Raw genomic sequence first — 27,414 nt, 5'->3', positions numbered from 1 at the left:
AAGTTTCTGGTATAGTAACAATAATCAAAATAGTTCAATACAACAAGATTTTCTACTGTAGTAACAGAAAAAACAACAAACAGTTTATACACCCTTTTTTATCCAAACAGCAACTAGAAACAACAAAAAAAAACAACAACTTGACTGGTAGCGATTTTAAAACTGCACCATATTTACAATAAGTATAATGGATGGTCTGTTAGAAACAAAACTGCACCGCCTAGACAGTTATTTTTTTTACAACTCCCATGGCTGAACCACGTAGACAATTTGAAAGCCACAATGGTTGCACCGCAAACGAATGAAAAATATCTCAGCTCAACAGTAGAATTCAAAGCTACTTTTCTAATTCCTTTCATCACATTTCACTGTAAAAAAGAAGGGCATTACCGAAGGTCAGAAGTCCTCGGAAACAGCCCAAAACCGTCGGTAAAAGATAATTACAGACGGCTTATTGACGGCCAAAGAGCCCTCGGTAAATCTCTTATCGCTAACATTTACCGAAGGCTTCCGTCCTTCGGTAATTATCGAGGGCCAAAAGCCTTCGGTAATTACTGAGGGCCACTAGCCTTCGATAATTTCCGAAGGGCAAAAGCTAATGCACAATTGTATTTCTTATGAAACCAAACTGTTCACAACACAAACAAACCTGCATAACAGTTTTCAAGCACATACAGACCTGCATAATGCAATCATTGATCAAAATCCATAGAACATCCATTAATCCATAGAACATGTATTTATATTTAAAACATATAACAATGTAACATAATGATGTTCTAACATCCAAATCATCCAATTGATCTAACATCCAAATGATGTAAACTCCAAATGTTGTAATATCCAAATGTTTCTATAACAACTAATAACAAAATGAAACTAATAATGTACATAGTTATCAACAGAATGATCTTCATCATCCTGCTCCTGTATAGATGGCTGAACTGGTGTGGGTTGGACTGATGAGGGTTGGACTGATGTGGGCTGCTGAGGGACAGCGGGTGACGAGGAGGGTTGTGGCTGGGTCGGAGGGATATTGAATTCATCCTGTGAAGTACCAGGCAACACTCTCATGACCAGGGCCTTAAAGTTTGTAAACTATGCTCTCAAATCAGTGATTTCTTGGTCACGTTGCTCCAGTGCCTGCGTGAGGCGGAGAACGACCTCGTCAGGAGTAGTGGTGGAAGAAGAAGGTTGGTGCTTCAGAGTACCTCCTCTCGAGATGTTGTATAGTTTGCAGCAAGTTGTCCTGCACCGTACACTCGTCCCTTTTTCTTCCCACCAACGATGTCGATCCAGCATTGTGTCCTATGGATGTCATCTTCTGCATTACTGCCATCATCTGGTGTAGGAGCTGACTCATGTTCAGATCTAACCTATGAAAGTCTCGTAGAAAATTCTTCCTGTTGAAACATTAAAAGCAATGTTAGGGAATGATAGAATAACATAAATGAAAAATTAGTAATAGTAATAGTGTTATTTGCTTACATGAGTCTTCCGAGATCTTTCATCAACGAATTGATTAGTGCCCTTCCTTACATGAGTCTGTGCAAAGACCTCATCAACATGGACCGCCCGTCCCAGAGCTTGTGCCTGTAACATAATTTAGAATTATAAGTGTACATATGAAATAGAAAATACATAACTTATATATGAAAGAAAAAGTTATGTAATGAAATTATACCATACGAATGGCATGCTCATGAATGGTTATCGACCCACCAGTATGTAGGGTGCCACCCTTTTCAGATGCTCTGTTCCTCTAGGCTTTGGCACACTTATTGCGAAACTCTACTATATTCCAATGAGCCAGTAAAGAGTTCCAAATTTGTTCACCCAGCCAGTAAGGGCGCTGTCCTGCATTGCGGGCATCTCTAAACATCTCTGACAGCCGATGAGATGCTTTCATGTGGAAATTTCTGTGTATCTATGTTTCATGTTCAGGTTTCCACTGCACCTTCATCTGTAACATTAAACAGAACAAATATTGATTACAGAACATACTAAACAGAGCATAGTTTTTTCACATTTTTTCTTTGAGAATGAAGAAAACATCAATTAATCTCTACCAAAGCAATGAAACCAGACAAGTTGTTATCACTTCTCTTCCTCTGGTTGCATAGTGGTTTACTTATGAATACATATGTCTAGTTTCACTAAATCCAAATAAGAAAACAAAGTCTTGTAGACTTATTATCCGTCAACAATGGACTCCCTTAACCCCTTCTTTTATCTATCTACTCATTGCATGTTATCTTCTTTACTTGAGTGCATAGAATCTGTATAAACATTTTTCTGGACTAATCTTAATTACTCAACTTCCTGCATTTGGTAATCTTTTATGAAATAACTTTTATGAAGTTTGTACTAATTTAATCCATAATGGGATCTCCAACATTCTTTGTATATATGAATAGTCTTATTAGGCAAGGGCTATCAATCTGATGCATTGTATATGGCCTAAATTTTCAGTGAGGCAAAGTTGTTCAACTGATAGACTGATTTTGGAACATTTTTTGTTGTTTTTGCATGGTTAGAGAAATCATTTTTACCCAGTAGAGATCCATAGTGGTACTTATTTGGACCCCGGGATAGGAAATACCCGAATGGGTTTAGAACAAATAGAGCAACTCGTGCAGGGTACTGGAAGTCCACTGCAAAAAGATAGGAAAGTTTCCTGCCAAAGCAGACCCATTGGCATGAAGAAGACTTTGGTGTACTATAGAGGCCGAGCTCCTCAAGGAATCAGAACTGATTGGGTAATGCATGAGTATCGCCTTGATGACAAAGAGTGTGAAGACACCACTGGATTACAGGTATGTGTGTACATATATATATATATATATACATATATTCAACCTATATTAAATATCAACAATGATACATACACATTTTAACAGTATAATAACTTCATGTTTATCTTTTATATCTTTCTTTATGACACATTTATTAAGTTATCAATATCACATTATCATCTTTTCTTATGTAACCTTTCTATCACATAATATTATTTCAGTATCTCACATTGTTATCATTTTCACCTCTGTGTATCTCTCATAGTGTATGCACATCGGCATTTGTATTCAAAATATGTAACTATTAGCACCATAAAGTAAAGCTCTCAATGCCTACTCATATTCAAAAGTGATTAAAATAAGACAAAAGAACAGTAACCCTGTAGCCACGACATACCTATTATACAAATCCAGTAGCAATTCAAATGTAAGATACATTAAAATAATATTTGATGAAAGTTGATAAAGTCCTTCTTGCACTTATTTTAATGTTATCTTGAGTATTTCGCTAGTTATGCTTATTGAATTGCTTGTTGGCTTCTTAGGTGTACCAGTAGCTTTTTACTCTGATTCAGTAATTGTTATCAGTTTTCATAATCAAGTGATATTAGCTTGCTTTAGTTTTAAAATGGCTATTTCTAAAAAAGGCATTAGCAATCATGCAACTTATATAGTCACTCAGTCATGTCATGTACACATTTACAATGTAGTCAAAACTCCATTTATGAAATCAATAGTTAACCACTTTAAATTTTTTTGACTTCTAAGTTACTGCAATCAATGGAGTGAAATAAGTTAGGAACTGAAGACGATTTAGGGTGGTATGAGTGTGGGGAATTAGTAAGTTACACCTTCCAAATTAGCTTTACAAGTCACATCTTAGAAAAGTAAATGTTTTTGTTGTCTTTAAAACTAGCCTATGGTACCTACCTGACCCTTTACCTACTTTCAGAAGTCTCTTTTGTTTGTGTGTGAAGTATGCACACTTGTCATCACATATTTGACAAGTTATATGATAAATTTTTCATTCAAAATTGTTACGAATCTTAATAACTTTTATGAAATAAATTTAAATGAAAGTTATATGGCATGGTGACTTTCATTAGCAATTTTTAATTGAATTGAAACGGTTATTAACGATGACGAATTTACTTTTAATGAATTTATTGGACAAAATTTCGTGCTTCCTCACCATCCTCCCTTAGGTAGTTATAACATGTAAACATTATGGCTTCTCATGTACTGTATCTAAAATGTAATGTGTTGCTCTAGTGGAAGATAAAAATATTACTAGATTATTAGTATTAAAATATAGTTGAGGCCCTTTCTCACCTGACAATCAGATGCAAATGTACGAGAATATTCAAAAGAGTTTGTGAATGGGAATGATGTACAAGGCCGCTCAAATCATGGGAAGTTTGTTCCTAGTCAAAAGGTTTTGGAATTGAGGAAAAAATTAATTAAGTTCATGGAGGAACACATTAATTAAGTGCTTAAACCTGTCATTAGTATGTTCCTTCCTAATGCTTGTGGTATTTTATATTTATGTGTTGAACCAAAGACACGAGTTCAGATATGAGAATCAACACGTTATCACCTCAATGTGATGTATTGGAGTTAAATCACAATCAATTCCTGCTTCTTATGGACCCATATAATTGACGAAACCTAAAAACCAAAAAAGGTGAATACGAAACTGACCCCTCAAAGTATCAGTGTTGGACTGTTGCTTCTCTAATCTAATCACTTTCACATCAACCCCTATACAATTCACTTAGAAAAATTGTATCTTTCATCTCCCAAAAACACCCTAAGGCTTTTTTCTAGTTTTTGTTCATTTAATCACTTGCCAAACCTTTGATTACCTCTCATAATGTGCCAAATAGTGTTATCTACAGGGAGGAGTGTGTGCTTGTTAATAGATAGTTGATTACAACAAGATTAAATATTAAGCATGCATCTGGTGGTAACAACCATTTATAGTTTAAAATCTCATCATTAAAGGAAAATATATGACAGGGTTGAGCATTGTTATAACTCAACAAGACAACTGAGTAAATTTCATAACAGAACACAACTCTTATAACATCATTGCCACCCAAAATAGAACAATCCACTATATCAATTGTTAAAATCAACCGAACAAAACATCTTCTATTCTAACGCAAATGAAAAGAAAAGAAACAAAACACAGTCAACACCATCATTGCACAAAACAATAATGACATGTTCTATAACAAATCATATTGCACAAACTAATTAAGAGCATACATTGAACAAAGTTAGAACAAATTCTTCTTTGCTTTTATAGTTCATCAATCAAAATGACAACTTACCTCGACGGTAGCCCCTTCAATAGCCTCTAAAGCGGTAGTGGAAGACCTTGTCACGCAGCGACACTCCCCTGGTTACGCCGCCTCGTCTACGCCGCCTCGTCGAATATCCTCCCTCGCGACAATGTTAGTCGTCGTCACGGACCTAGAACCCCGTCGTCATGCAACCAGAACCCCGTCGTCACCCACCAAGAACCCCACCTACAATTTCCTTGCGACAATGGTAGCCTTCAACTCAACCACCCACCACCTTCCTCAGCTTAGGACACTGCAAAACCGCTACAAGAAAAAAGGTTCCACCACTGACGCGTAATCGAAAAGAGTAACAGGAAAAGAAAATGAGATGGGAGAATGGGAGACTTCACCTATAATGGAGGAGTGGGGAAGAAGCGTATCCCAATTGTGGTTAGGGCGGGAAGCAGTCTGCACAAGCCACAAAGTGAGTTCGTAAAGGGAGTTAGGGTAGAGAATCTGAATATTGGGGAAGAAGGAGTTTTCGCGAAATGAGGGGAGGGAAATATCTCACTTTCTAATTTCATATACACCATCCACTTACCGACGGTCGTTTGCCTTCGGTAATGACTCGTGTCCATTACAAACGGCCATTATCCTTCGGTAAAGTCTTACTACACAAGCCTTCGGAAAAGCCTTCGGTAAACTACATTTACCGAAGGCCAAAAGGCCTTCGGTAATACTCCGCCGGTAATAATTGTTTTTCCTGTAGTGTTTCCCAAACTCAAAACAACTGATTCTAGACAGTGAAGATTTCGAATACATATAAAACATCCAATTTAGTGGCAACTGGTTTTTTAAGAGAAACAACACATCATATAGAATCAAACAATTCTTGTCAAGCAAAACAAAAAAAAAACAAACAGTGTTAGTAATCAATTACATCTAACAACATTCACAGTATCAAACATTAGATCGATTAGAGTTAAACATCAAAACCTAAACTTAAACATCTAACAACATTCACACACACACACACACACACACATACACACACACACACACACACACACACACACACACACACACACACACACATATAACACCAAGATCCAAACAAGCAATCTAACTACCCATACCAAAATTAAGATACTAAGATATGTACTCAATTACTTCCGGTGCTATTAATTACTTGGATAAGTTATTTTATAGCAAAAACCATCACTATTATGATATTATAAAGGATACCATCAATTCACTTTGAATTCATAATCAATTAGCTATTCTACAATACATCGATTCTTATTCCTAGTACAATCTTATTAGTCGAACGTATGGATTAAAACAAAGTGACACACATTCAGAATACATAATTCCCACTTTCACAAATATAATGCTTAATTACAATTCAAGCCTAGATAGTTCAAAAATATTTCAATTGACTAGACTAGTTTCTAATCATAATTAATTAAAGAACTTTATAATATTTAAGCATTACTTTCTACAAACTGAACCTACATGATATATTCCAACTATTACAAAGTTCACGAACACAAATCCAAAGATAAACTCATTAAAGGTTTCACAACATCATTATCAATTTAATATCTAATCAGAATTAAACCAAGGTTTTCAGAATGTTAATACATCCAAATAGTCATATTCAACAAGCACTATTTGAAATACATTTTAATTCAACTTTAAAGGCATACAAAATAACTATAACTACAAAACAACCATCCATAGACCAGTAAATGCTTGATTAACTCCGATCGAAACCCAAAACAATATTAAATGTAAATTTCCAGCACTTACAGATTTAAACAGTCAACCAAAACATACCAATATTACTTTTCAGAATCTAATTTCACACACACGATGCTACCTGAAAACAACTTAAGTCACCAAATACGAATTTCAACATATGCGACAATTAAATCCCAGCCACCACATTCTACCAATTTCACATATATTGTATCCGAACCAAAACCACACAGTATTTACAAATCAATAGCCTAGAAGAAAACCCAGAATTTTCCAGATTACCAAACACTTAAACAATCAAATACAAATTAACTCCCCATACCTTGGTCATTCCTTCCTTATTGAATTCATCTTCTTCCCCTTTCGTCAAGCTTGTTTCGCTCTCCCACGCTCAACTCACGCCCTTACTCTCTCGATCACTCTTAGATGCTAAAGCACTTGTTGTTTCTTGCTCTACCCTTACCCTTATGGCTCCTATTGTAGGCGTTACATTTTCGAGCGAGGGTTGAGACACGAATTAATGGAGATGATTGTGCCTTTAGAGATTAAGGAGTTCCCGGCCCTAGTTGAGAAGGCAAAGACGGTAGTTTACTTCAAACATTTTCTGTTTATTTGAATTATTGAGTTGAATGTTACAAGTTTGTAATAAATGCTTTTTATTTGGATGTAATGGACTGAGATTTATTTTCCTCAGTCTAAAATTTATAGGAATGTTCTTTTAAGATTTCCGCTTAGAGCAAGATGACCTATTATTGACTTGTGACGTTAAAGAAAAAGATGTTACATTTTTTGTATCAGAGCTTATGTTTTCGAACATCTTTGGGCCTTGGGAAAGTGATCTCGTCTAGTTTTGACTATGCACCTCTACATTTGTAATAGTTGTTTGTAAATGTTTTTAGTGATTCTATTAAGTGTTTTTGTTTTGTTTATAAGAACATGGCACACCAGACTAGTGACCAAAGTCAAACACCTTAGGCTGATGTGTTTTCTCAAGTTGTCGACCGAATGTTCAATGTGATGGAACGACAACATGTCGCTGAAGCGCCAAGGAATCATTCTGGTTTAAATGACTTCTTGAGACATGATTCCCCGAAATTCAATGGAAAGGCCACTCTAGACAAAGCTGAATAGGAAATGAGAAGATTTCCCGAGTGATGGCTTGCTCAGAGGAGTAGAAGCTTGCATATGCATCTTTCCTCCTAGAAGATGAGGCTGAGTATTGGTGGGATGGAATGCAACAACTGACGGGAGCTCGTGGCGAAGCCATCTCTTGGAATAGTTTTAAGACCAGGTTTTTGGAAAAGTATTTTCCAAACAGTGCCAGGATTGAAAGGGAGACTGAATTTTTGACTCTACAACAAAAGGAAATGACAGTACAAGCTTATGTTAATAGATTCGAGTACTTGGCCCGTTTCTACGCACATAATATGTCTGAAGAGTGGAGATGTCGGAGATTCGAGCGAGGGTTGAGACACGAATTAATGAAGATGATTGTGCCTTTGGAGATTACGGAGTTCCCAGCCCTAGTTGAGAAGGCAAAGACGGTAGTTTACTTCAAACATTTTCTGTTTATTTGAATTATTGAGTTGAATGTTACAAGTTTGTAATAAATGCTTTTTATTTGGATGTAATGGACTGAGATTTATTTTCCTCAGTCTAAAATTTATAGGAATGTTCTTTTAAGATTTCCGCTTAGAGCAAGATGACCTATTATTGACTTGTGACGTTAAAGAAAAAGATGTTACATTTTTTGTATCAGAGCTTATGTTTTCGAACATCTTTGGGCCTTGGGAAAGTGATCTCGTCTAGTTTTGACTGTGCACCTCTACATTTGTAATAGTTGTTTGTAAATGTTTTTAGTGATTCTGTTACGTGTTTTTGTTTTGTTTATAAGAACATGGCACACCGAACTAGCGACCATAGTCAAACACCTCAGGCTGATGTGTTTTCACAAGCTGTCGACCGAATGTTCAATGCGATGGAACGACAACATGTCGCTGAAGCGCCAAGGAATCATTCTGGTTTAAATGACTTCTTGAGACATGATTCCCCGAAATTCAATGGAAAGGCCACTCTAGACAAAGCTTAATAGGAAATGAGAAGATTTTCCGAGTGATGGCTTGCTTAGAGGAGTAGAAGCTTGCATATGCATCTTTCCTCCTAGAAGATGAGGCAGAGTATTGGTGGGATGGAATGCAACAACTGACGAGAGCTCGTGGCGAAGCCATCTCTTGGAATAGTTTTAAGACCAAGTTTTTGGAAAAGTATTTTCCAAACAGTGCCAGTATTGAAAGGGAGACTGAATTTTTGACTCTACAGCAAAAGGAAATGACAGTACAAGCTTATGTTAATAGATTCGAGTACTTGGCCCGTTTCTACGCACATAATATGTCTGAAGAGTGGAGATGTCGGAGATTCGAGCGAGGGTTGAGACACGAATTAATGAAGATGATTGTGCCTTTGGAGATTAAGGAGTTCCCAGCCCTAGTTGAGAAGGCAAAGATGATAGAGCTACTAGAAAGTGATCCTAGTCGAGTTATGCGAGCCCCGAAGAGCAGTTTATTCAAAAAGCAACAAGAGAAGAAACCTTATGTCAGGTCTACACAGCCCAAACCAGAACCAATGTTATAAGATGAAACAGGGATCCCTGAATTCGGGGTCAGGTACCTCTTAAGAAAATTAAGAGAAGAGAATGAAATATATTTTTCTACCCTTTCCAAAGCACAATACAACAATTAAAATAGTTACTCCAAAGATTCCCCTAGGATAGGTGGCATATAGGTCAAATAACACAATTACAAAAACCATAACTAACTTCTTCTAGAACATCCGGCACCAACAGAAACAATTAAAATGGGATATATTAGTGATGAATGAAATCAGACCGCCCAGCTGGTCTTTTCACAAATCTTTTGGGTCTAGCACCCTCATCCGAAGGACCTTGCATAACAATACCACCCCCTCAAGCAAGGACCTTGTCCTCAAGGTCATACAATGATTTGAGTTCCTGCCATTTTTCCCACGACGTGTCATTTGGAGACAACCTGTTCCACTAAACCAAGGCAAAAAGAGTGGGAACACCATCCACAGGATCTGTCTTAAAATCCAAAACAGCCAATGAAGTTACAAGAGGGCTGTTCTCCACAGATTCAGGAGGAAGATGATCAATACTTGGAGGAAAGGGTCCTTCATGACGCTTCAACATAGAACAGTGAAATACATTGTGTATCTTGGATTGTGGCGGAAGCTCAATCTTATATGCGACTAGTCCAATACGTTCAAGCAGTTTATAAGGGCCATAGAAGCGCTTGGCTAGTTTATGATACTTGTGTTCAGAAACTGAAACTTGTTTGTATGGCTGAAGTTTCAAATAAACCCATGTCCCAACCTCAAATTTTAAATCCCTGTGCTTCGAATCTGCAAGCTTCTTCATTTTGATTTTTGCCTTCACCAAATTGGCTTTGAGGAGTGAAAAAATCTCCTCACGGGATGTAAACACCTAGTCGCAACCTGCATTAGAAGAAGTGCCTTCAATGTACGCTGGTATAGAGGGAGGTGGCTTGCCATAAACCACTTCAAATGGAGTCAAGCTAGGCCCAAAATGGATTGAAGTATTATAGTGGTATTCTGCCCAAGGAAGGTATTTGAACCAATTATTAGGTTTGTTGTGGACGAAAGCTCTTACGTATTGCTCAATGGTACGATTCATGACTTCGGTTTGTGCATCCGTTTGAGGATGGTAAGAGGTGCCATTGAACTTGAACAAATCAGACCAAAAACGGCTAATGAAAACCGGATCTCTATCCGAAACGATACTCTTTGGCATCCTGTGGTGTTTGCAAACGAAATTGACAAACAACTCTACTACCTTATAAGCTTTGAAGCCTGAATGTACAGTGCCCAAATGGACATCCTTTGATAAGCGATCCACTACCACCAATAACACAGTGTAACCATTAGAAGGAGGGAGACCAGTTACAAAATCTAGAGAAATGTCTTCCCAAACACCCGTCGGGAGGGGTAACAAATGTAGAAGACCTCCGGGACGCTTAGTACTATACTTAGTTTGTTGATAAACATTGCACTAAGATACAAATGACTTAACGTCCTGAGCCATAGACTCCTAATAAAAATTTGCATTCAGCCATTTCAGAGTTTTGCTGACCCAGCATGGCCTCCAATAGGTGTTTCATGGAACTCTCTTAACAACAAAGAAATGAATTTGGACTTGTCGCTGAGCCAAATTTTTCCACGATAAATAAGCAATTCACCATTTCAATTGAAATGATTTTACGAAGAAGGATCCGAGAGATATTTATCCCTCATGAGGATGCAATCTGGGTCAAGTAACTGTGATTCTTTTAAATCATGCATAAACACAAATTGAGGGATAGTGAGCATGTGCATCTCACCTTGAGTAAGGCAATCAGATCGTGAAAGGGCATCTGTCACTATGTTCAGCTTCACCAGTATGTACTGAATTTCATAATCATAACCGAGTAACTTAACAAGATAATTTTGTTGTTCTGGGGTATGAATAACCTGAGTCAATATCTCTTTCAAGCTCCTCTGATAAGTCTGGATGATAAAGAAATGGCCCAACAAGTATTGACGCCACTGTTTCACTGCACTCGTAATGGCATGAAGCTCCCGAACATAAGCAGAGGACTTGAATAAACAAGGGTAGAACACTTTACTGAAATAGGCAATCAGATGATTGTCTTGAGTTAATACTGCATCCATCGCCAATCCAGAGGCATCAGTTTGCACATAGAATGTTTTAGAGAAATCAGACAATGACAAAACAATAGTACTAGTCATAGCGGATTTCAATGTATCAAATGCTTGTTGAGTTGTGGAAGACCATGTGAAATTCCCTTTCTTAAGAAGGTCTGTCAAAGGTTGGGCAATTGCCGCATAACCATGTACGAACTTGCGATAAAACCCAAGTTGGCCATTGAACCATAACTCAGATTTTTGCAGGGTTTGGAGACACACCCCCTTCAGCTACAATGTACCCCAAATAGGCGATCTCTGATTGGAAAAAGGAACACTTCAAAGGTTGCAAATAGAACTGATTACGTTCAAGTATCTCAAATACCTGATGAAGATGTGACAAATGCGGGGCAAAATCAGTGCTGAAGACCAAGATATCGTCAAAAAATACAATAACAGTCTTGCGTAACAAGGGCCAGAAGATGTCGTTCATAGTATATTGGAATGTTGTTAGAGCGTTGCAAGAGCCGAAGGACATTACACAATACTCATAATGATCGTCGTGTGCTCAAAAAGCTAGTTTGTGGACATCAGTGGGTTGGAGTTGAATTTGATGGAACCTGGAGGTGAGATCTAATTTCAAAAAACAGCGTGTAGATCCCAGCTCATCCAACAACTCATCGACAGTGGGAAGTGGGAATCGGTCCTTGACGGTGATGGCATTCAAGGCGCGATAATCCATGCACATCCGCCACGAGTCGTCCTTCTTTTTCAAGAGTAGAACTGGGGAAGATAACAGACTTGAACTTGGTTGTATCCACCCTGATGCAAGCATTTTGGAAACCTTCTTTTCTATTTCCAATTTTTGAGAGTGAGGATACTTGTAAGGTCGGACATTGACAGGATGATAATTAGGGAAAATGGGAATGGCATGATAAGTTCCACGTGATGGGGGCAGAGATGTTGGCTCAGAAAATAAGGAGGAGAATGAAGTGAGTAATTGTTGTACCATGGGATCAGAATGGGCAAGAAGAGAGTAGTGTGTAGAAGCTGGCCGAACGACTAAAGAGAAAAGTTGGGCCGTTGGATCTAAATGAGCAACACATCTAAGCTGATGCAAGGAAATGGAAGTGGGTTGTGGCCCAAAATCTCATCTAAGTTCTATGATAGATTGATTAAAAACAAATTTCATAGTGAGTGCTTGATAATCCATTAATATGGGCCCTAATTGCTTTAACCATTGGGCCCAAAGGACTACAACAGATCCCCCTATATCCAGCACATACAAATCGATGTGAAAAGAATGCCCCTGAATTAACAACTCTACTGTAGAACACAATGTAGTATAGGCCAACTCTTCGCCACTCCCAACTAGTACTCTGAGAAATATGGTGGGGGATTGGGCCAGGCCCAAACGAATTGCCACTTCCTTTTGAATGAAATTATGGGTGCTACCCCCATCTACCAACACACGGATCGGGTTCTGGCCAATATGACCTGTGAGACGGAGGGTTTCTCGGGCTCCGGCGCCAGACAAATCGTGTAAACTAATTTGAGCTGGTAAGTCCAATAAATCCATGGGTTATATCGGTTGTTCATCCATTCGCGGTTCAGGATTAAAACTCGTTGGATCTGAGGCCAACCCACCCGCGGAATCATCCTCTTCAACAATAAGAAGAAGGAATCGAGCTAGGCATCGATGAGATCGTGAGTATTTCTGATCACAATTAAAGCAAAGCCCCTTCTCACGACGCTCCACCATCTCTGTGTCCGTTAACTGATGATAACGAGTTTTTGGAGATGGAGAAGGCAATATGGGAGGAAGAGGTTTCGGTGGTGGTTGCTGTATAAGAGTGAGAACAATGTGCGTAGGAGATGAAGATGGCCAGGATGAGAGTGGTTTAACACGTTGAACCCTAGAAAGATCCCATAATTTCTCTTCCTGCAACCGAGCCAAACCCACTGCTAGTGACAACGTCTATGGTTGTTGAGCCACAACCTCACGGTGGATTTCCGACTTGAGGCCGGAGAGGAAACACCTCAATAGGAAAGGCGGTGACAACCCAGTCACGCGATTTTCCATGGCCTCAAATTCATTGAGGTAAGCAGAAACAGAGGATGTCTGAGAAAGCTTAAAGAGCTTACCCCTTGGATCTTCAAATGCGGTGGGAGCAAATCTGGCCTTGAGAGCTTGCAGCAAATGAGTCTAGGAAAGAATTTGGCCGTTACGGTACATCCATTGAAACCATGCCAAAGCTGCCCCATCAAGATAGAAAGATGCAACAGTGATACGTTCCTCTTCAGGTGTGTTATGATAGTGAAAAAATTGGGTGATCTTAAAAATCCAGCCAACAGGATCAGTACTGTCAAAACGGGGTACATCCAGTTTCAAGAAATGACGTTGTGAAGGTGTGTTTTCAATGGAATGGAATGGGGGAGGGGATGAAGGGGATTCCAAGTGAAAATAACGAGTGTGCATATCGGTCATTTGGGTGGAAAAGATTGACATCTGTGAGAGCATTTCATCAAGCTTATCGAAAAGGGTTTTAAGGCGCGTGTTGTCTGCCATGGAAGAGAACGAGAGCACCAAATGTTATAAGATGAAATAGAGAACCCTGAATTCGAGGTCAGGTACCTCCTAAGAAAATTAAGAGAAGAGAAAGAAATATATTTTTCTGCCCTTTGCAAAGCACAATACAACAATTAAAATAGTTACTCCAAAGATTTTCCTAGGATAGGTGGCACACAGGCCAAATAACATAATAACAAAAACCATAACTAACTTCTTCTAGAACATCCGGCACCAACAAAAACAATTAAAATGGGATATATTAGTGATGAATGAAATTAGACCGCCCAAGTGGTCTTTTCACCAATCTTTTGGGTCTAGCACCCTCATCCAAAGGACCTTGCATAACACTCAACTTGATTTGTGAGTTATATGAATATTTGCGATGGTTCAACCTGTTAATAACGAATTATATGAATATTTCCGATGCTTCAACCTGTTAATAAAGCATACATTTAATAACTACCCAATGTATATTGTTATAACTAATAACGTTAACTGTCAATTCCTGTTTATTTATTTTAACAAAAATATCAGCGATTATTTATAAATCATTAAAAACATATTTTTGATAGCTATATTTCTGTCAATTATTTTAATTGCTAAATATAAATTTTTTTATTGTCAGAAAGTGCAATTTGAATCCAAAAAATTAGCCCATTGCTTTTAGTGATGTAGGTTTAATATTTGTACTATCATCCATTAACTACTTGAAATATAGAGTTGTTTTCCGAAAAAGAAAGTAAAAGATGATAACAGAAACAGATGAAAAAAAAAACTCTATACGTACCAATTCCAATAGAAAGAAGTATAATCATGAAAAGTGAGAATATGATCTTCATAGTAATTCAATTTTTGAGAAATATTCTTTTCTTAAATGAAATCCTCAACAGATTAATACGTGTTTTGGTTATGCTGCAGAAGACACTCTAAGAGTCAAGTCAGATTTGTTTTTCAAGAAGGTCTTAATGAATTGAATTATGTTCAAAAATATCTTTACCTCCATATCAAACCTATATTTATAGAAGTTTTGATAATCAAACCTATTAATTGATCATTATTGACCGTTAATATACCAGCTAATCGTTCATTAATTGTAGTTACATTATTCATTAGTCTTTAACTACCTTTAACGGTTGTCTGCCTCGATCAGTCGTACCCTATCGATTGACAGTTCATTTAATCGTGTACACCATATTATACACAGGTCCCAAGTCCCGAACAACTGACGAATTTTATTATTTTTCAATATTTTGACATATTTCTTATATAACAAGTATTTATAAATCTTCAAGTCACTTTTTCTCTAAACATACCTTTAATTACATTTTTCTTTTTTACATTTTGTTGATTGAAGTTAGCAATGGGATATTTTATTTTAGTGAAATGTGAAATATATCTACAATTGTATTAATTTTAATATTCTATTGAGGTCTTGTAGTTATATTTTCTAATTTCACATTATTTATTTTCCCTAATTCTTAATTTTTATTTTATTTGAAATTTTTTGTTTCTTTTGAAATAATTTTGAGTATCTCTCAACAATTTAACTAACTTAATATCTCATTATTGGTAGGTACAAATTTTATGTTTTTATTCTTGTATTTCTTCTTGAATACTTCTATGATATTTCAGATTATATTAATTTAATCACTTATTTCATAAGTTTATGTCGTATCATTTTCTTTAGAAGAATTTTTCATAAATATCCTTAAGTTTCTCTACCTTATGACACATCTAGTAAAAAATATATTTTTAATTTAATGGTTGATTCTTCACAAATTGTTTTATATTTTAAAATAAAAATATGATATATAATTAATGTTGAATGAGTGTTCGTGTCTGTCCCTTTTACGAACTTTTCTGCCTCGGTTCAAAGAGAACCGATGCATATACACCATATGATCTCGGTTAAAATTCAAATCGATGCACAATACCCTGCAAAATTTTTACTGATTTGACTTTTGATCTGACAAATTTTTTATTCCTGATCTACTACCTCGGTTCACTGTGAACCCGAGACATACACACACCATATGACCTTGGTTAATATTCTAACCGATGCCTAACACCTAAAAAAGCTTTTTGAACTAATACTGGACTTCTCTTTTCTTCACGGACCAACCCATGGATCGCGCCACCATGGAAAATTCCTCTCCTCGCACATCCAACCTCAAAAAAGCTCACGAAAAACTCTCGCACAAACCAGGGAGAATTCCTCTCCTTTTGTCATTTCTCTTTACCGTAGACAACCACGTTGACTTTAAATAATTATATATAATATTTAAAACAGAAAAGTAACCCTTAGAAATTCCAAAAAGCAAAGTATACAAGGTTTTCCCGTTATTACTAGACATTGTATTTATGGAGTATGCATTTTAAGTTTTACAGGACAACCATCCTAGTTTCATCAAACTAAAACATGTAACATTAAGATTCACCACACAATGTCAGTCATCCATTTAACATACCCAACCACCAACATTTCAAATACATTTTAATTCAATTTTTAAATGCATACCCAATTAACTATAACTACAAAACAACCTTTCATAATCCAATAAAATATTGATTTCACTCAAACCGAAACCCAAAACAGTTTACATTCACATGTTCATACATTTAACTATAATTAAATTATTACAGCCATCTAGTTAATACTTTTAATTCATCACCATTATCCAATACTTAATATAATATACTAATAACCCCAACGAAGAAGTTTATTACAAGCTATCCAATATATATATATATATATTCAATATTCCAAAAGAAAAGTTTATGATAAGTTTATAATATATATTATATTATAATATTTTATACCCACATGTAACGTACTAAATATAATATATATAACATAATATATCAATCGTGACCAACATACCACATATATATATATATATATATATTAAAGAAGATTTATCAAATTAATGCAATAAAATATTTCTCATCATTTTAATCAAAACAGTAAAGAATTTCTGCAACAATTTTAACCCAAACAACAAATAATTTTTCTGCAGCATTGGAATCAAAACAATAAACAATTTTCTACAGCATTTTAATGTTAAAACAGTAAAGTTTCTGGTATAGTAACAATAATCAAAATAGTTCAATACAACAAGATTTTCTACTGTAGTAACAGAAAAAACAACAAACAGTTTATACACCCTTTTTTATCCAAACAGCAACTAGAAACAACAAAAAAAAACAACAACTTGACTGGTAGCGATTTTAAAACTGCACCATATTTACAATAAGTATAATGGATGGTCTGTTAGAAACAAAACTGCACCGCCTAGACAGTTATTTTTTTTACAACTCCCATGGCTGAACCACGTAGACAATTTGAAAGCCACAATGGTTGCACCGCAAACGAATGAAAAATATCTCAGCTCAACAGTAGAATTCAAAGCTACTTTTCTAATTCCTTTCATCACATTTCACTGTAAAAAAGAAGGGCATTACCGAAGGTCAGAAGTCCTCGGAAACAGCCCAAAACCGTCGGTAAAAGATAATTACAGACGGCTTATTGACGGCCAAAGAGCCCTCGGTAAATCTCTTATCGCTAACATTTACCGAAGGCTTCCGTCCTTCGGTAATTATCGAGGGCCAAAAGCCTTCGGTAATTACTGAGGGCCACTAGCCTTCGATAATTTCCGAAGGGCAAAAGCTAATGCACAATTGTATTTCTTATGAAACCAAACTGTTCACAACACAAACAAACCTGCATAACAGTTTTCAAGCACATACAGACCTGCATAATGCAATCATTGATCAAAATCCATAGAACATCCATTAATCCATAGAACATGTATTTATATTTAAAACATATAACAATGTAACATAATGATGTTCTAACATCCAAATCATCCAATTGATCTAACATCCAAATGATGTAAACTCCAAATGTTGTAATATCCAAATGTTTCTATAACAACTAATAACAAAATGAAACTAATAATGTACATAGTTATCAACAGAATGATCTTCATCATCCTGCTCCTGTATAGATGGCTGAACTGGTGTGGGTTGGACTGATGAGGGTTGGACTGATGTGGGCTGCTGAGGGACAGCGGGTGACGAGGAGGGTTGTGGCTGGGTCGGAGGGATATTGAATTCATCCTGTGAAGTACCAGGCAACACTCTCATGACCAGGGCCTTAAAGTTTGTAAACTATGCTCTCAAATCAGTGATTTCCTGGTCACGTTGCTCCAGTGCCTGCGTGAGGCGGAGAACGACCTCGTCAGGAGTAGTGGTGGAAGAAGAAGGTTGGTGCTTCAGAGTACCTCCTCTCGAGATGTTGTATAGTTTGCAGCAAGTTGTCCTGCACCGTACACTCGTCCCTTTTTCTTCCCACCAACGATGTCGATCCAGCATTGTGTCCTATGGATGTCATCTTCTGCATTACTGCCATCATCTGGTGTAGGAGCTGACTCATGTTCAGATCTAACCTATGAAAGTCTCGTAGAAAATTCTTCCTGTTGAAACATTAAAAGCAATGTTAGGGAATGATAGAATAACATAAATGAAAAATTAGTAATAGTAATAGTGTTATTTGCTTACATGAGTCTTCCGAGATCTTTCATCAACGAATTGATTAGTGCCCTTCCTTACATGAGTCTGTGCAAAGACCTCATCAACATGGACCGCCCGTCCCAGAGCTTGTGCCTGTAACATAATTTAGAATTATAAGTGTACATATGAAATAGAAAATACATAACTTATATATGAAAGAAAAAGTTATGTAATGAAATTATACCATACGAATGGCATGCTCATGAATGGTTATCGACCCACCAGTATGTAGGGTGCCACCCTTTTCAGATGCTCTGTTCCTCTAGGCTTTGGCACACTTATTGCGAAACTCTACTATATTCCAATGAGCCAGTAAAGAGTTCCAAATTTGTTCACCCAGCCAGTAAGGGCGCTGTCCTGCATTGCGGGCATCTCTAAACATCTCTGACAGCCGATGAGATGCTTTCATGTGGAAATTTCTGTGTATCTATGTTTCATGTTCAGGTTTCCACTGCACCTTCATCTGTAACATTAAACAGAACAAATATTGATTACAGAACATACTAAACAGAGCATAGTTTTTTCACATTTTTTCTTTGAGAATGAAGAAAACATCAATTAATCTCTACCAAAGCAATGAAACCAGACAAGTTGTTATCACTTCTCTTCCTCTGGTTGCATAGTGGTTTACTTATGAATACATATGTCTAGTTTCACTAAATCCAAATAAGAAAACAAAGTCTTGTAGACTTATTATCCGTCAACAATGGACTCCCTTAACCCCTTCTTTTATCTATCTACTCATTGCATGTTATCTTCTTTACTTGAGTGCATAGAATCTGTATAAACATTTTTCTGGACTAATCTTAATTACTCAACTTCCTGCATTTGGTAATCTTTTATGAAATAACTTTTATGAAGTTTGTACTAATTTAATCCATAATGGGATCTCCAACATTCTTTGTATATATGAATAGTCTTATTAGGCAAGGGCTATCAATCTGATGCATTGTATATGGCCTAAATTTTCAGTGAGGCAAAGTTGTTCAACTGATAGACTGATTTTGGAACATTTTTTGTTGTTTTTGCATGGTTAGAGAAATCATTTTTACCCAGTAGAGATCCATAGTGGTACTTATTTGGACCCCGGGATAGGAAATACCCGAATGGGTTTAGAACAAATAGAGCAACTCGTGCAGGGTACTGGAAGTCCACTGCAAAAAGATAGGAAAGTTTCCTGCCAAAGCAGACCCATTGGCATGAAGAAGACTTTGGTGTACTATAGAGGCAGAGCTCCTCAAGGAATCAGAACTGATTGGGTAATGCATGAGTATCGCCTTGATGACAAAGAGTGTGAAGACACCACTGGATTACAGGTATGTGTGTACATATATATATATATATATATATATATATATATATATATATATATATATATATATATATATATATATATATACATATACTCAACCTATATTAAATATCAACAATGATACATACACATTTTAACAGTATAATAACTTCATGTTTATCTTTTATATCTTTCTTTATGACACATTTATTAAGTTATCAATATCACATTATCATCTTTTCTTATGTAACCTTTCTATCACATAATATTACTTCAGTATCTCACATTGTTATCATTTTCACCTCTGTGTATCTCTCATAGTGTATGCACATCGGCATTTGTATTCAAAATATGTAACTATTAGCACCATAAAGTAAAGCTCTCAATGCCTACTCATATTCAAAAGTGATTAAAATAAGACAAAAGAACAGTAACCCTGTAGCCACGACATACCTATTATACAAATCCAGTAGCAATTCAAATGTAAGATACATTAAAATAATATTTGATGAAAGTTGATAAAGTCCTTCTTGCACTTATTTTAATGTTATCTTGAGTATTTCGCTAGTTATGCTTATTGAATTGCTTGTTGGCTTCTTAGGTGTACCAGTAGCTTTTTACTCTGATTCAGTAATTGTTATCAGTTTTCATAATCAAGTGATATTAGCTTGCTTTAGTTTTAAAATGGCTATTTCTAAAAAAGGCATTAGCAATCATGCAACTTATATAGTCACTCAGTCATGTCATGTACACATTTACAATGTAGTCAAAACTCCATTTATGAAATCAATAGTTAACCACTTTAAATTTTTTTGACTTCTAAGTTACTGCAATCAATGGAGTGAAATAAGTTAGGAACTGAAGACGATTTAGGGTGGTATGAGTGTGGGGAATTAGTAAGTTACACCTTCCAAATTAGCTTTACAAGTCACATCTTAGAAAAGTAAATGTTTTTGTTGTCTTTAAAACTAGCCTATGGTACCTACCTGACCCTTTACCTACTTTCAGAAGTCTCTTTTGTTTGTGTGTGAAGTATGCACACTTGTCATCACATATTTGACAAGTTATATGATAAATTTTTCATTCAAAATTGTTACGAATCTTAATAACTTTTATGAAATAAATTTAAATGAAAGTTATATGGCATGGTGACTTTCATTAGCAATTTTTAATTGAATTGAAACGGTTATTAACGATGACGAATTTACTTTTAATGAATTTATTGGACAAAATTTCGTGCTTCCTCACCATCCTCCCTTAGGTAGTTATAACATGTAAACATTATGGCTTCTCATGTACTGTATCTAAAATGTAATGTGTTGCTCTAGTGGAAGATAAAAATATTACTAGATTATTAGTATTAAAATATAGTTGAGGCCCTTTCTCACCTGACAATCAGATGCAAATGTACGAGAATATTCAAAAGAGTTTGTGAATGGGAATGATGTACAAGGCCGCTCAAATCATGGGAAGTTTGTTCCTAGTCAAAAGGTTTTGGAATTGAGGAAAAAATTAATTAAGTTCATGGAGGAACACATTAATTAAGTGCTTAAACCTGTCATTAGTATGTTCCTTCCTAATGCTTGTGGTATTTTATATTTATGTGTTGAACCAAAGACACGAGTTCAGATATGAGAATCAACACGTTATCACCTCAATGTGATGTATTGGAGTTAAATCACAATCAATTCCTGCTTCTTATGGACCCATATAATTGACGAAACCTAAAAACCAAAAAAGGTGAATACGAAACTGACCCCTCAAAGTATCAGTGTTGGACTGTTGCTTCTCTAATCTAATCACTTTCACATCAACCCCTATACAATTCACTTAGAAAAATTGTATCTTTCATCTCCCAAAAACACCCTAAGGCTTTTTTCTAGTTTTTGTTCATTTAATCACTTGCCAAACCTTTGATTACCTCTCATAATGTGCCAAATAGTGTTATCTACAGGGAGGAGTGTGTGCTTGTTAATAGATAGTTGATTACAACAAGATTAAATATTAAGCATGCATCTGGTGGTAACAACCATTTATAGTTTAAAATCTCATCATTAAAGGAAAATATATGACAGGGTTGAGCATTGTTATAACTCAACAAGACAACTGAGTAAATTTCATAACAGAACACAACTCTTATAACATCATTGCCACCCAAAATAGAACAATCCACTATATCAATTGTTAAAATCAACCGAACAAAACATCTTCTATTCTAACGCAAATGAAAAGAAAAGAAACAAAACACAGTCAACACCATCATTGCACAAAACAATAATGACATGTTCTATAACAAATCATATTGCACAAACTAATTAAGAGCATACATTGAACAAAGTTAGAACAAATTCTTCTTTGCTTTTATAGTTCATCAATCAAAATGACAACTTACCTCGACGGTAGCCCCTTCAATAGCCTCTAAAGCGGTAGTGGAAGACCTTGTCACGCAGCGACACTCCCCTGGTTACGCCGCCTCGTCTACGCCGCCTCGTCGAATATCCTCCCTCGCGACAATGTTAGTCGTCGTCACGGACCTAGAACCCCGTCGTCATGCAACCAGAACCCCGTCGTCACCCACCAAGAACCCCACCTACAATTTCCTTGCGACAATGGTAGCCTTCAACTCAACCACCCACCACCTTCCTCAGCTTAGGACACTGCAAAACCGCTACAAGAAAAAAGGTTCCACCACTGACGCGTAATCGAAAAGAGTAACAGGAAAAGAAAATGAGATGGGAGAATGGGAGACTTCACCTATAATGGAGGAGTGGGGAAGAAGCGTATCCCAATTGTGGTTAGGGCGGGAAGCAGTCTGCACAAGCCACAAAGTGAGTTCGTAAAGGGAGTTAGGGTAGAGAATCTGAATATTGGGGAAGAAGGAGTTTTCGCGAAATGAGGGGAGGGAAATATCTCACTTTCTAATTTCATATACACCATCCACTTACCGACGGTCGTTTGCCTTCGGTAATGACTCGTGTCCATTACAAACGGCCATTATCCTTCGGTAAAGTCTTACTACATAAGCCTTCGGAAAAGCCTTCGGTAAACTACATTTACCGAAGGCCAAAAGGCCTTCGGTAATACTCCGCCGGTAATAATTGTTTTTCCTGTAGTGTTTCCCAAACTCAAAACAACTGATTCTAGACAGTGAAGATTTCGAATACATATAAAACATCCAATTTAGTGGCAACTGGTTTTTTAAGAGAAACAACACATCATATAGAATCAAACAATTCTTGTCAAGCAAAACAAAAAAAAAACAAACAGTGTTAGTAATCAATTACATCTAACAACATTCACAGTATCAAACATTAGATCGATTAGAGTTAAACATCAAAACCTAAACTTAAACATCTAACAACATTCACACACACACACACACACACACATACACACACACACACACACACACACACACACACACACACACACACACACACACACACACACACACACACACACATATATAACACCAAGATCCAAACAAGCAATCTAACTACCCATACCAAAATTAAGATACTAAGATATGTACTCAATTACTTCCGGTGCTATTAATTACTTGGATAAGTTATTTTATAGCAAAAACCATCACTATTATGATACTATAAAGGATACCATCAATTCACTTTGAATTCATAATCAATTAGCTATTCTACAATACATCGATTCTTATTCCTAGTACAATCTTATTAGTCGAACGTATGGATTAAAACAAAGTGACACACATTCAGAATACATAATTCCCACTTTCACAAATATAATGCTTAATTACAATTCAAGCCTAGATAGTTCAAAAATATTTCAATTGACTAGACTAGTTTCTAATCATAATTAATTAAAGAACTTTATAATATTTAAGCATTACTTTCTACAAACTGAACCTACATGATATATTCCAACTATTACAAAGTTCACGAACACAAATCCAAAGATAAACTCATTAAAGGTTTCACAACATCATTATCAATTTAATATCTAATCAGAATTAAACCAAGGTTTTCAGAATGTTAATACATCCAAATAGTCATATTCAACAAGCACTATTTGAAATACATTTTAATTCAACTTTAAAGGCATACAAAATAACTATAACTACAAAACAACCATCCATAGACCAGTAAATGCTTGATTAACTCCGATCGAAACCCAAAACAATATTAAATGTAAATTTCCAGCACTTACAGATTTAAACAGTCAACCAAAACATACCAATATTACTTTTCAGAATCTAATTTCACACACACGATGCTACCTGAAAACAACTTAAGTCACCAAATACGAATTTCAACATATGCGACAATTAAATCCCAGCCACCACATTCTACCAATTTCACATATATTGTATCCGAACCAAAACCACACAGTATTTACAAATCAATAGCCTAGAAGAAAACCCAGAATTTTCCAGATTACCAAACACTTAAACAATCAAATACAAATTAACTCCCCATACCTTGGTCATTCCTTCCTTATTGAATTCATCTTCTTCCCCTTTCGTCAAGCTTGTTTCGCTCTCCCACGCTCAACTCACGCCCTTACTCTCTCGATCACTCTTAGATGCTAAAGCACTTGTTGTTTCTTGCTCTACCCTTACCCTTATGGCTCCTATTGTAGGCGTTACATTTTCGAGCGAGGGTTGAGACACGAATTAATGGAGATGATTGTGCCTTTAGAGATTAAGGAGTTCCCGGCCCTAGTTGAGAAGGCAAAGACGGTAGTTTACTTCAAACATTTTCTGTTTATTTGAATTATTGAGTTGAATGTTACAAGTTTGTAATAAATGCTTTTTATTTGGATGTAATGGACTGAGATTTATTTTCCTCAGTCTAAAATTTATAGGAATGTTCTTTTAAGATTTCCGCTTAGAGCAAGATGACCTATTATTGACTTGTGACGTTAAAGAAAAAGATGTTACATTTTTTGTATCAGAGCTTATGTTTTCGAACATCTTTGGGCCTTGGGAAAGTGATCTCGTCTAGTTTTGACTATGCACCTCTACATTTGTAATAGTTGTTTGTAAATGTTTTTAGTGATTCTATTAAGTGTTTTTGTTTTGTTTATAAGAACATGGCACACCAGACTAGTGACCAAAGTCAAACACCTTAGGCTGATGTGTTTTCTCAAGTTGTCGACCGAATGTTCAATGTGATGGAACGACAACATGTCGCTGAAGCGCCAAGGAATCATTCTGGTTTAAATGACTTCTTGAGACATGATTCCCCGAAATTCAATGGAAAGGCCACTCTAGACAAAGCTGAATAGGAAATGAGAAGATTTCCCGAGTGATGGCTTGCTCAGAGGAGTAGAAGCTTGCATATGCATCTTTCCTCCTAGAAGATGAGGCTGAGTATTGGTGGGATGGAATGCAACAACTGACGGGAGCTCGTGGCGAAGCCATCTCTTGGAATAGTTTTAAGACCAGGTTTTTGGAAAAGTATTTTCCAAACAGTGCCAGGATTGAAAGGGAGACTGAATTTTTGACTCTACAACAAAAGGAAATGACAGTACAAGCTTATGTTAATAGATTCGAGTACTTGGCCCGTTTCTACGCACATAATATGTCTGAAGAGTGGAGATGTCGGAGATTCGAGCGAGGGTTGAGACACGAATTAATGAAGATGATTGTGCCTTTGGAGATTACGGAGTTCCCAGCCCTAGTTGAGAAGGCAAAGACGATAGTTTACTTCAAACATTTTCTGTTTATTTGAATTATTGAGTTGAATGTTACAAGTTTGTAATAAATGCTTTTTATTTGGATGTAATGGACTGAGATTTATTTTCCTCAGTCTAAAATTTATAGGAATGTTCTTTTAAGATTTCCGCTTAGAGCAAGATGACCTATTATTGACTTGTGACGTTAAAGAAAAAGATGTTACATTTTTTGTATCAGAGCTTATGTTTTCGAACATCTTTGGGCCTTGGGAAAGTGATCTCGTCTAGTTTTGACTGTGCACCTCTACATTTGTAATAGTTGTTTGTAAATGTTTTTAGTGATTCTGTTACGTGTTTTTGTTTTGTTTATAAGAACATGGCACACCGAACTAGCGACCATAGTCAAACACCTCAGGCTGATGTGTTTTCACAAGCTGTCGACCGAATGTTCAATGCGATGGAACGACAACATGTCGCTGAAGCGCCAAGGAATCATTCTGGTTTAAATGACTTCTTGAGACATGATTCCCCGAAATTCAATGGAAAGGCCACTCTAGACAAAGCTTAATAGGAAATGAGAAGATTTTCCGAGTGATGGCTTGCTTAGAGGAGTAGAAGCTTGCATATGCATCTTTCCTCCTAGAAGATGAGGCAGAGTATTGGTGGGATGGAATGCAACAACTGACGAGAGCTCGTGGCGAAGCCATCTCTTGGAATAGTTTTAAGACCAAGTTTTTGGAAAAGTATTTTCCAAACAGTGCCAGTATTGAAAGGGAGACTGAATTTTTGACTCTACAGCAAAAGGAAATGACAGTACAAGCTTATGTTAATAGATTCGAGTACTTGGCCCGTTTCTACGCACATAATATGTCTGAAGAGTGGAGATGTCGGAGATTCGAGCGAGGGTTGAGACACGAATTAATGAAGATGATTGTGCCTTTGGAGATTAAGGAGTTCCCAGCCCTAGTTGAGAAGGCAAAGATGATAGAGCTACTAGAAAGTGATCCTAGTCGAGTTATGCGAGCCCCGAAGAGCAGTTTATTCAAAAAGCAACAAGAGAAGAAACCTTATGTCAGGTCTACACAGCCCAAACCAGAACCAATGTTATAAGATGAAACAGGGATCCCTGAATTCGGGGTCAGGTACCTCTTAAGAAAATTAAGAGAAGAGAATGAAATATATTTTTCTACCCTTTCCAAAGCACAATACAACAATTAAAATAGTTACTCCAAAGATTCCCCTAGGATAGGTGGCATATAGGTCAAATAACACAATTACAAAAACCATAACTAACTTCTTCTAGAACATCCGGCACCAACAGAAACAATTAAAATGGGATATATTAGTGATGAATGAAATCAGACCGCCCAGCTGGTCTTTTCACAAATCTTTTGGGTCTAGCACCCTCATCCGAAGGACCTTGCATAACAATACCACCCCCTCAAGCAAGGACCTTGTCCTCAAGGTCATACAATGATTTGAGTTCCTGCCATTTTTCCCACGACGTGTCATTTGGAGACAACCTGTTCCACTAAACCAAGGCAAAAAGAGTGGGAACACCATCCACAGGATCTGTCTTAAAATCCAAAACAGCCAATGAAGTTACAAGAGGGCTGTTCTCCACAGATTCAGGAGGAAGATGATCAATACTTGGAGGAAAGGGTCCTTCATGACGCTTCAACATAGAACAGTGAAATACATTGTGTATCTTGGATTGTGGCGGAAGCTCAATCTTATATGCGACTAGTCCAATACGTTCAAGCACTT

General features: G+C 36.6%; 2 protein-coding genes across 2 annotated transcripts; both read left to right on the top strand.

Annotated features, from left to right (window-relative positions):
* The first annotated feature begins 2,606 nt into the window (after positions 1 to 2,606).
* Positions 2,607 to 8,933, top strand: LOC128193717 (uncharacterized). Its single transcript, XM_052867801.1, has 3 exons — positions 2,607 to 2,816; positions 8,020 to 8,388; positions 8,739 to 8,933. The coding sequence occupies exons 1-3, from the start codon at positions 2,607 to 2,609 to the stop codon at positions 8,931 to 8,933; spliced, it is 774 nt and encodes a 257-aa protein (XP_052723761.1).
* Positions 8,934 to 19,810: 10,877 nt separating this feature from the next.
* On the top strand, positions 19,811 to 26,215 carry LOC128193716 (uncharacterized). Its single transcript, XM_052867800.1, has 3 exons — positions 19,811 to 20,020; positions 25,302 to 25,661; positions 26,021 to 26,215. The coding sequence occupies exons 1-3, from the start codon at positions 19,811 to 19,813 to the stop codon at positions 26,213 to 26,215; spliced, it is 765 nt and encodes a 254-aa protein (XP_052723760.1).
* Positions 26,216 to 27,414: the final 1,199 nt, after the last annotated feature.

This window comes from Vigna angularis, chromosome 8 (assembly GCF_016808095.1).
Source record: "Vigna angularis cultivar LongXiaoDou No.4 chromosome 8, ASM1680809v1, whole genome shotgun sequence".
Lineage (NCBI taxonomy): Eukaryota > Viridiplantae > Streptophyta > Magnoliopsida > Fabales > Fabaceae > Vigna > Vigna angularis.
The sequence above is the reverse complement of the archived record's forward strand: the minus strand, read 5'-3'. Positions and strand labels throughout refer to the sequence as shown.